The sequence below is a fragment of the Chinchilla lanigera genome, unplaced genomic scaffold (assembly GCF_000276665.1).
Source record: "Chinchilla lanigera isolate Chin_1 unplaced genomic scaffold, ChiLan1.0 scaffold00077, whole genome shotgun sequence".
NCBI lineage: Eukaryota > Metazoa > Chordata > Mammalia > Rodentia > Chinchillidae > Chinchilla > Chinchilla lanigera.
The window spans coordinates 9,579,217-9,590,896 of NW_004955478.1; the positions used below are offsets into that span (position 1 = coordinate 9,579,217).

An 11,680-nucleotide genomic window follows, 5' to 3' on the forward strand; every position below is an offset into this window, starting at 1 on the left:
TCTTTCTTTCTTTCTTTCTTTCTTTCTTTCTTTCTTTTTTTTTGGCACTGGGAAAAGAATTCAGAACCTTGCACTTGCCAGACAGGTGCTGTGCCGCTGAGCTATATCCCTGGCTTTCATTTTATTTTTATTTGACTATAATACACATTTTAATCTTCTTTCATACCTACATAGTAATGTAGCATGTCAGATGTTGTAATTAATATATCATAAATCTCTTGATTCTGCTCTGTTCCTCTAGAGCATGTTCATTTTTATTCCAATAGGTAGTTTCACTTCTGGATGACTTTAAACTAGTGAAGGCTTTATTTTTACATTGTAATGATTGATCTAAAGCAGTGCTGTGCAATAGGCCTTTCTGTGACATAGAACCATTCTACTTCTGCCCTGTCCAATGCCACTAGCCACATAAGAGTACTGAAAAATTTCTTAAATAAATAAAAGGCAAAAACGGAATCAACTTTAAACTATTAAGAGAAGAACATTCTTCTCTAAGCCCTATGAGCACTACCAAAAAACATCAGCCTCAAATCCACATTATCCTGAGAGCACAGTGCTGTGTAGTCTCTCATCACTCACCAGCAACTAGCAGATCTGGCGCTAAATCCGTAAGTGTCTCGGGTGTGATTTTGAATGCCATGTTTCCAAGGATGCTGTCAAGGTCATGAATATCAGCTTGCAACCCTAAAAAAGAGGAAGATGTGAGCAAATTGAAATAAAAGTCAAAATAATATAAATATTAACTCCTATCTATCAAGGTTGTCAATTTCATCATAAAAGAACCCAAGGACATTGTTTTAAAAAACTATTAATGAACTAAAATTAATCTGCTCATTTACATCTAACATTAAAAATAAGCTTACAAGAAACTATATGTTGAAAGACAGTTGAAAAACTATCCATGTAGTTGTAGCAGCAAAATATCAAATCTGATAATTGTAACATAATTATACAAATAGTATAATTTTCTTAGTCCCTTAACTTCAAATTATACTAGATTCTCTCATATTTTTATACCTTTGTCTATTTTATTATTTCCACTGCCAAAGATAAAACCTAAGATAGCTAGAACGTCTTTTTAAAAAAAAACTCAGTTTAATCAATATGATTATGTATATATATTCTTTAACTGTGGAAAATATTTATATGATTGATAGGAAACAAAATCCAGTGACAAAGAAAAAAACAAAAGCAAAACAGAGGCGCCTCAATCTGCCTTCTCAATTTGCATCTCACTCACCTTTTATAGCATTTGCTTGTTTCAGCAATCTGTTCTTGTATAGTTTCCCATTAGCTATAAAAAGAATACATTATTTTAGATCATAGAAAAAAGCTACTATGCTACAGTAATGCAAAAATCTCTACGTTCATAAATGTAAATCATAAAATAACTTGATCCTAAAACATACCTATTCTTCTAAAAATAATAAAGTAAAAATATAGACAAAATTCTTATTATGGTAAATCTGTCAATTCTTTAGCACCTGAGATAATACCAACAAGGCTAACGCAAAAACTTTTCCTTGTCTTATATTTTTTCTGAATCTGTCTTTCCTAGTATAACTGTATAGCTCTCTTCTTCCTCCTAAATTCTGTATATCTTCAACCAACAAATCTTAATGGAATGAAGGATAAATGTCAATATTCCTGATCCCTGATGGCAAGATACATGTTTATTTTATTGAGACAATTTTCATATTCCTAAATTTAAAAAATGGTTATTTCTGAAATTATGGCTTTTACTATCTTGAATTTATAAATGACCTACTGTAAACATGGTCAACTGTAAGCAATTTATAAATTTATAAACTTATCTTGAATTTATAAATGACCTACTGTAAACAGGTTATTGTATAATTCAGATTTTTAAAAATATAACTGTAACTTCCTCAAGAGGATATTGATATTTGTAATAGTGAGTGATTTCCTTAGTAAATACACTAACTCACTTGAGGGTAATATTAATTCTCTTTAAAGCTATACTAATATTTAAAATGCCCACCATCAGTTGGGAGTGATTTATTTAACTCCAATTGTTCTCTGGACGTGAGCTCAATCCCCATGTTTTGCAAAACATTTTCCAGGTCACTGGGGTCAACTTCTCCTCCTTTAAAATATAAGCGGAGAAAGAGGAAGTGTTTTAAAAGAATCTAATTATGAAAGATGAATTAAGGTACAATGACACTTGCTAAATAATAAGTAGTTGCACGTACAGAGACTAGTATTCTTTTAATCATACCAAAAGATTTATTACTATAATGATGGCTATGAAACAGTAAGTGTAGAGCTACGTAAAGTTTATGTCATTTTAAAATCACTATAGTGATAAACGGAATTAGTGAAAATGAACACAAGATTTGTGTGATGCTTAATCGTGACTATCAGCTTCACTCTGTGAGAGGGGCCTAGGTGAGAAAGACGGCACACTTCCGAGAGTGTCTGCGTGGGTCACGGGGGCATGCACTTGGGGACGCTGTCTGGCTCCCGGCCCCTTCCTTTCTTTCTGAGTCCTTCCCCGTCTCTCTGCTTCTTGGCTGCCATGAGGTCGGCAGCTTCCCTGCACTCCGCCTTTCCCCCGGGACGTTTCTGCTTTAGAGCCACCGCGAACTGAAATCCCTGCAACAGTGAGCCAGAGTAAACCTCCCCTTATTTACGTTGCCGTGGATGTTGTCCCAGCGATGGAGAGATGACCAGCAGAGAAAATGTACTGAGAGTAGGGTCACTGGTGTGATTACGTGACCGCGTGGTTTAGAGGCATTTGGAACTGGTTTTCAGGAGTGATTTGCGTAAGTCTGGAATATGAGGTTGGAGAAAGACTAGAAAGCTGTAAGCGGAGCTTGAAGGGCAGGTTTGGTGGGCGCTCAGAAGACTAAAGTGCTGGTAGGAATGTGAGCAGCAACAAGGAGCTCATGAGGTTTCCAGTGGGAAAGAAGAACCATAACAAAAGCTGCGTTTCAATATGAGTAGCACTGGCATTTAGCAAGCGAGAGATAGGAACTCTGTAAGACATGAATAACCAGGATAGCAGCACACAGGAGGTAGGAAAAAGCACACCAGCGCCTGCTACCCTGATTCCCTGGCCACAGGGACTCTCCAGTGCAAGGGAAAGGGTGAGTGGGAGAGTCCCGGTGGGCCCCGCGGCAGTGCATAGCCGCAAACCTAGTGAGAGAAGAGTTTCACACATATCACCGGCACAGAGCCCACAGAAAGAAAGAGCTTTGCGTCAGGGGCATAACTTGCAATATCTAAGTTGTTACTTATTTATCGATTACAATAACCTCAAATGCAAATATATGAAATTCCCCAATTCATAAAGGCGGACTGGGTAAATGGATCACACATACACACAAGTCTCAAGGCGAAGCAGTATGTCACCTATAGCAAACAAGTGCACCACACAAATGGAGCAAGAAGGGAGCTCAAGGAGCTACTCTCATATGAGATAAAACATGCCTTAAGACAAAAACTGTAAAAGAATAACAAAGAAGGTCACTATAGAATAACCAAAAGATTAGTTTTTAAACATGTCTTCTATAAATGCATATGTACTCAATGCTGGAGCAACTTTAATACCCAATTTTCATCAATGGCCAGATCATCCAGAACCCTCCCCCGCCAAAAAAATCAGCATAGCAACATCAGAGTGTAACTACTTTATAGACTAATTAGACTTAACATTCACAGAACATTTTATCCAACAGCTAGAGAATGTGCATCTTTTCATCCATGTAGACTACACACAAAAGTCTCAATAATTTAAAAAAATCAGAATCACATCATGATTTTTATGACAATAGGCATAAAACTGAAAATCAAAAACAAAAGGAAATTTAGAAATTGTGCAAATACATCTATAAAGACTGAACAGCATATTGTTGAAGGAATAATTGGTGACTGAAGAAATGAAAAAGGAAATTTAAAAGTTTCATGAAACAAAGTGGCAACACAGCATATGGGATACAAGAAAAGCAGTACTAATAGGGAAGTTGAAAACAATTAGTGCATGCTTTAAAAAAATAAAGATTTCAAACAAATAACCTAATGGTGCATCTCAAGAATCTAGTGCAGACATAGCAAACAAAACTCAAGAGTAATAAAAGGAAACAAGTAACAAAGGTCAAAGAAGAAATAACTGAAATAAAGGTAAAAAATACGAAAGATCAATGAGCTAAAGAATTGTTTTTTTTTTTGAAAAATAGACAAAGTTAGGTAGTTTAACCAAGAAAAAAGAGACAAGTCACAAATAAATATAATCAGATTAAAAAGGAAACAATACAATTCCTATCACTACATGCCAACACTTTAGAACTTGGAAGACATTGAATTTCTGAAGACATAGAAACTATCAAAACTAAGCCATGAGGACACAGGAAACCCAAGTTGACTGATAACAGGTAATGAGATTATATAGGCGAATAAAAGTCTTTCAACAAAGAAAAGTCCAGAAGGAAATGGCTTTTCTGCCTAGTTCAACCAAACTTTATAGGAAAGAACTCACACCAACTCTTCTCAAATTTAGTTATAACTGAAAGAAAAGGACCTCTTCTAAACTTGTTCTGAGTTCAACATTAACCAAATACCCAAATAAGATTACAAAAATAAAGCAATAACAAATATCCCTGAAGAACGTAGATGTAAAAATTCTAAATAAAATGTTAGCAAATCAAATTCAACAGCATATCAAAAACTCATCATAATTAAGTAGGATTTATCTCAGAGATGCAAGGATGTTTCAGTGTACACAAATGAATAAATGTAATATGTCACATCAGCAGAGTGAAGTATAAAAACCATGTGGTCATTTCAATGGATGCAGAAAATGCATTTGACAAAATTTACCATCCCTTCTTGAAAGAAACCCTCAACAAACTGGATATAGAAGAAACCAATCTCCAAATAAATAAAGCTATAGGTCACACATCGACAATTACATCATATTGAATGGAGAAATACTAAATATTTTCTCTAACTTTGAATGAGAGAAGAATATCCAATATTACTGCTCTTACTCAACATGGTACCAGAGGTTTTAACCACAGCAATCAGGCAAAAGAAAGAAATAAAAGTCACACAAATGGTACATGAAGATATCAAGTTATTCCTATTTGCAGATTATGTGATTCTATATATGGAAAATCTAAAGACTCCACCAAAAGACTCTTAGAGCTGATAAATGAATTCAGCAAAGATTCAGGATACAAAATCAACATGTAATTATTGGTTGCATTTTTATGCACCAAAAACAAGCTTGCTGAAAAAGAAATCATGAAAGTAATCTGTCACTATAGCTCCAAAAATAATGAAATACCCAGGAATAAATTTAACCAAGGAAATGAAAGTGCTCTACATTGTAGTTACAAAACACTGATGCAAGAATTTGAAGGTAACCCAAGAAAATGAAAATACCCACGACTGGAAGAAATAATATTGTCAAAATGCCCACATTATCCAAAGCAACCTATAGATTCAATGCAACACCATCAAGATAGCAATAAAATTCCTCACAGAACTAGAAAATCCTAAAATTCATATGGAAACACAAAAAACCTCAAACAGACAAAATAATACTTAACAAGAGAAAAAAGTTGGATGCATTAGAGAGTTATGTCAAAGTTATGTCCATGCATTAGAGAGTACAGTCAAAACAGCACAGTACTGGCATAAAAACAGACACATAGACCAGTGAAACAAAGTAAAGATCCCAGAATAAACCAAAGTATCTAAAGTAAACTGATTCTTGACAAAGCCACCAAAAATATATGTTGGGAAAAGGACAACCTTTTCTATAAGTAGTACTGGGAAAACTGGATATCCATATGCAAATGATTGAAACAATGCCTATCTTTCACCGTATATAAACATCAACTCAAAACTGACCAAGACCTAAATGTAAGACCTGAAACTGTGTGGAACTACTAGAAGAAAACATGAGAGGAGTACTTCAAGACACTGAAATAGGCAATTATTTTTGGATAAGACTCCAAAGCAGTCAACAAAAGCAAATATGCACTGGGACTGTATAAAACTAAGACGCTTCAGCATAGCAGAGGAAACAACAGAGCTGAGACAGTCTATAAAATGAGAGAAAATATTTGTCAGCTATTTATCAAATAAGGGATTGGTATTCAACATATATGAGGAATCTTTAAAAATCCAAGTAAAAAGGGTCCAGTTGTAGAGATGAAGCAAATTAGCACATAGATTGAAGTATTTTTGACTAATTCTCTTAGTTCATTGAAAAGAAAGTTTTATGGTACTATCTGTTTTTTATAAGAAACAGTCTTTTTTTGTCTATAACTTGTACTCTAATATTTTGGCCACTTTTAAGATTTTAGTACACAGTGTATTAACTTTCTAATGAACTTTCTATTTAGTACACAGTGTATTAACTTTCTAATTATTTTGTTCTGAAAATCAGTTTTACTTTTTTTTAATGAGAAGAGTGTTTTTAAATATTTTCTTTGTCAATATCTACATGTATTACATTAAAAGTTTAAAAATGTTTAAATGGTCAAAAATCTGAATAGAAATTTCGGAAAAGAAGAAATTCTCAACATCATTAAGCACATGGGAAATATAAATGAAACCACAATGAGATGTCATCTCATCCCAGTTAGAATGATAAAAATGATTCAAAATAATAAATTATTGTGAGGATACAGAGAAAGGGAAATGCTTATATACTAATTGCTGTGAGTTAAATTGGTACAACTGCTATGGAAAAGAGTATAGAAATTCCTTTAAAAACTAAAAGTAGAACTACTAGATGATCCAGCAATGTCACTACTAGGTATCTAGTTAAAGGAGATTAAATCATGATATCAAAGAGATACATACACTCTTATTTACTGCAGTACTATTTCACAACAATCAAAATATGAAATCAACCTAGGGGCCAATTGGTGAATGAATGGATAATGTGGGAAATACACACCATGGAACAATAATTAGCCATGAAGAATTAAATTCTGTTATTTGCAGCAAAACAGATGGAATTGAAGAACATGCCGTTAAATGAAATAGGTGGGACACAGAAAGACAAATACTGCATGGGCTCTCTCCTATGTGGAAACAAAAAATATTTACCTAAATTAAGAATCATGATTAGTAGAGGGTAGGCAGCAGGGAGGGCATGAAAAAAAGAGGGAGGTTTGATCACAGTACCTAAACACAGAGTGAAGGAATCAATTCTAGTTCCACAGCACCATGGAATGACTATAGTTCACGATAACTCATATTTTATAAAGAAGTAGGAGAGGAGCTCAGAAAGCTCTAGATATCAAGAAATAAAGAGATGTAAATGTTAATTACCCCAAGTAGATCAGTACATTCTGTATTCATGCATTCCAAGATTTTAAAAATTTTACAAAAAATCTGCATATGCTTAAGTCCTTCATAGCTCTTGCATATAATCTACATACATCTTCTGTACCCCTTAAATACTTTTTATGTTATATAGCATACCTGGTACAATGTAAATACTTTGTAAATAGTTGCTATATTATTTAGAAAATAATGGCAATAAAAATCTGCACTTATGTAATAGAGACACAATTTCTCCAAATATTTTTATGAGATATGATTGAGTCTGTGGATGTAGAACCCATGGATATGGATACTCAACTTTAATTACCTCCAAAGAGCAAAGGGGAAGTGATTATAGTGTAGTCAGGGACTTTATGGATTATTGGTAATCTTCTATTTTATGATCCAAGTGGGAGTTAAGTGGGAATTTGGATATGCTCACTTCTGATAATTTTTAAACTGGACACGTGTGAGTATATAGTATAATAATATGCCACACTTTAACGTAACATTTATTATAGAAAAATACAGTTTAGTGCAAAGAATTAGGATGCTAAATTTGTAGTAACTCCTCACTAACCTGTAACAATTTGCACTGCATCCATCAATGACTTCAGGTCAGTCTTCCCCTCAGCTACAAGGTAACACAAATTCAGAACAAAAATATTTTTATATAGAGATCCAGAAACTAGCTAAAATTTTAATTATACATTACTATTTAAATTCACTTTAATTGCATAGCATTACTTTTCAAGGATTGCTTATATATTAGTGTCTTGGCCCATGACTACTGAATCACAAAATCTGGCCCAGGGAAAATATGTTCTTAGTGGATAATGATGCTCCTTGTAAACATGATAGAAAAATCTGGAGATCCTCAATTCTGGTAATGACTTGAATTTTACTAGTTGGTCTCTGGTAGGAAAAAGAAGAGCATCTGCTCCTCTCCAGGCTGTTCCTAAACAGACTTTAGAATTGCTGTAGATAGTGCTTACATTATACCAGAAATAGATCTTAGTTTACTGACTGAAGGAAGTTCTTCATTTAGTTAGAAATTATTTTATCAATATCTATTCATTCACTCACTCACTCATTTACTCAGTCATTTGCCCACCTCTCATTCAATATTTACAAAGTGCCTATGTGATACACCAGGTACTGTTCTAGAGAGTGGATATCAAAGATGAATAATACACTATTTTCTACTCTAAAGATCATATAACAATGACAGGAGAGGCAGATAAACATAATCACAATACGGATGTAATGGATACAATGAAAAATACATGCACTATTATTGTGGAAATACAGAAAAGAGGCATCCAGTGTTGCCTGGGTAGTTAAAAAAACTTTCTGGAAAAGGTGGCTCTCAGCTCTGATAAGCAATGGGGAGGACTGACTGACTCAGTTGAAAGTAAAAGAGGGGCCCCTTGGGTAGAGTGGACATAAAAAATGAAGAAAGGAAGTGATAAAAAGCACGATATAAAATACAAGGACATACAGCGATTTTATTTCATAATATAAAACAGAATGAAAGTTCAATATTATTGGAGGATAAGATACTAGCTTAGATAGATTAGCAGGATCAAGATCATGAATGTTTGTTTGCTGTCTTAAGGGATTTAAGACATATTTTAGTAGTTGCCTGAAAGTCTTTGAATTTAGGTGTGAGGTGGTCGGATTTTCATTTTACATGGCTTACTCTGAGGCTGTACTGTAGGAGCCATTACAGTAGTGAAGCTGAGAATAAAAGGATGCGACATATGGCAGCAGCAGCCGGGAGAGGGAGACACTGAAGGATATATATATGAGATTTTTAAAAATTTGTTTTAGGGAAGTGTGGTTAAAAAGAGGGTGGCGGAATGGGAAGAAAATAATCCAGTTGTGTCATGTGCAGGTACAGATTCCCTACGATGAATGTGATCATTATGTACACCTAAAATGTACCAATAAACATAGTTCAAAAATTTTTTTAAAAATTTACAAAACTTTAGTGAGGTTAAAAGAATGGCACAGTGAATATCACAAGCCCATAGTCTGGAGTCTGGGAACATTTCATTACACCACTGTGTGAGTCCAGCCATCCATCCATGTAGCCATTTATGGATGGTAATTTCAGGTCAAATTGCCATTATAAAGTTAGTTGACCAGATAATGGGTTATAGGAAACAGCAGGGAATCAAAACTGTATTTTATATAACTAGGTGACTCTATAGCACAAATAAGACAGATAATATATGACTAAGAGGGGAAATAGCTAATTTTAAATATATTTAAAACTGATGCTTCCTATGGAATACACAAGTGGGAATGTCTACATAAAAATACAGGTTTGAAAGTCATCAGTCTACAGACGATAGGTAAAACCATGGATACAAATGAGGTTTTCCAGAAGTAGTAGGTAACATAAAAATCAGAGAGGAGTAAGACTGCCATTGATAGAACATAGAAACAGAGGAAACAAAATTGCAAGAAGGCCAGAATTATCACTACCACAGCCAACGGAGAGTAGAAGGAACAGAATGAGTATTGTTTCGTGCAACTGGCAAACGGCACATCCAAATGGTATTGCTAGAGAAGTTTCAGTTATGTTAGGGAACTAAGTCGGAGAAAACGAATGGGAAATGTGGAAAAGATGTACATTCACTTTCTCCTATTTATTCCCTTCTCTACCTTTTTTTTTTTTTTATGGTTTTGCTTTTTCTCCAGTACCAAGAACCGAACTCACGACCTTGCGCTTGCCAGGCAGGTGCTTTGCCGCTGAGCTAAATCCCCAGCCCCCCCCGCCCCGCTTCTCTACCTGTTCATTCTGCTTCCTAAACACTCACTGATGTCAGAGATGGTCTTAGCCTCCGTTTAGCCAAATGCTTTTGTACTCTATAAGGATTTAGAAACTGAGGACAGACTTTGCTCTTACTCTAGAATTAGATTTTTCTAAGATTTTGAGTAGTTTATCATTACAGAATTAATCAGGTTTCAGAAATACTTATATATAAACCTTTCAGAGCACAATCTTCTAAAGAACTTTTCTATTTAAAATGAGTTACCATCAACTGCAAGGTCTGGTTCCAGCTCTTCGAGTTCTTCTTTGGTGAGTTCAATCCCCATGTTTCCTAGTATTCTGTTCAAGTCTCTGATGTCTATTGTCTCTCCTTAGTAAAGAGAAAGAAATATGAAAATCCATACTAACTAAAATATTCTACTTATTGGTGCTTATTAATTACAAACTTTGGCCAAGAAGTCTTACAATTCAATGTGGTTAGAATCAGGCTCACTTGTTTTACATCTTATTTGGAAAATAAAAATACATACCACAAGATTCTAAAAGGAACAAAATTTGCTTCCCAGTGTATTATTATTAGCGTAAAAATAGAGAGTTCTAGTGAGATGAAAAAGTGTTCTTCTGGAGTAAGAATATATTGGTTTGAATATTGTTCTCTATTATTTATTAGCTATTGTAATTTACTTAAGTAATCCAAATTGTTTGATTTCCAGTTGTCTGTTGTATGAAATGAAGATGATTCTACCTGTCTCAAAGTTTCTGTGGGGACAAAGTCACATATGTAAAAAGACCTGGGACTCTCTCAGGCATATAACAGGTGTTGGTACATTTTAATAGCTACCGAGCCAAAGCAGCACCAATTTTCTTTTTTATCCCAAACAAGATTCAAGCTAACTGCAATCACTAATGTTATTACTTTCTTCTACATTTCACAATTAATTAACCTGCCCTTCTCTAGGAAAGTGTGTTAAAATGTGTAAAAATATAACAAATATAAATTTAAAGTGAAACATTCTGCCAAGATAAAAATAATTCAAGCCAGGGATACAGATCAGTGGTATGATGCCTGCCTAGCAAGTGCAAGGTTGCGAATTTGATTCCCAGTACCAAAAAAAAAAAAAAAAAAAAAAAATCAAATTATAGTGGATGGAATACATTATTGAGTAGTAGGATTTTTATCAAGTGATTAGGAAACAAGATAACAAGCAGTAAATTGAAAATTATTTTCTAATTCACTATTTATTTTAAGGTTTCAAATCAGATAACATTTCATTTTGATATACCTTACCATTAGCTAAAGATAAAACAAAACGCAACTCACAAAGAGAAATAGGATTCATAATATTTTGGGGGGTATTTACTTAGTTAGTTCTACAAGAGTTTGAACCTAGGGCTTTTGCCCTGAGCTACAACCCCTGCCATTACTTTTTCTTTTGGGACAGTCTTATTACATCACTAAATTGCACAGGCTGGGCTCAAATGTAGTATCTTTCTGTTATAGTCTCCCAGAATGCTAAGATGACAGGTGTGCACCACCTAACCCGGTTATAAAACAGTTTACATGTCAACAGTTTTCTAATTTGCCTTATAGTT

General features: G+C 34.3%; 1 protein-coding gene across 1 annotated transcript in view; it reads right to left on the reverse strand.

The window, feature by feature from the left end:
- Window positions 1–11,680, reverse strand: part of Efcab3 (EF-hand calcium binding domain 3) — a 494,429-nt gene that overhangs the window by 294,796 nt on the left and 187,953 nt on the right. Inside the window, exons 44-48 of the mRNA XM_005402243.2 lie at window positions 10,353–10,457; window positions 7,886–7,939; window positions 2,003–2,107; window positions 1,241–1,294; window positions 580–684 (exon numbers count right to left, since the gene is read on the reverse strand). Of these exons, the coding sequence (XP_005402300.2) occupies window positions 580–684; window positions 1,241–1,294; window positions 2,003–2,107; window positions 7,886–7,939; window positions 10,353–10,457 (423 nt within the window). The remainder of the gene's footprint in view (window positions 1–579; window positions 685–1,240; window positions 1,295–2,002; window positions 2,108–7,885; window positions 7,940–10,352; window positions 10,458–11,680) is intronic.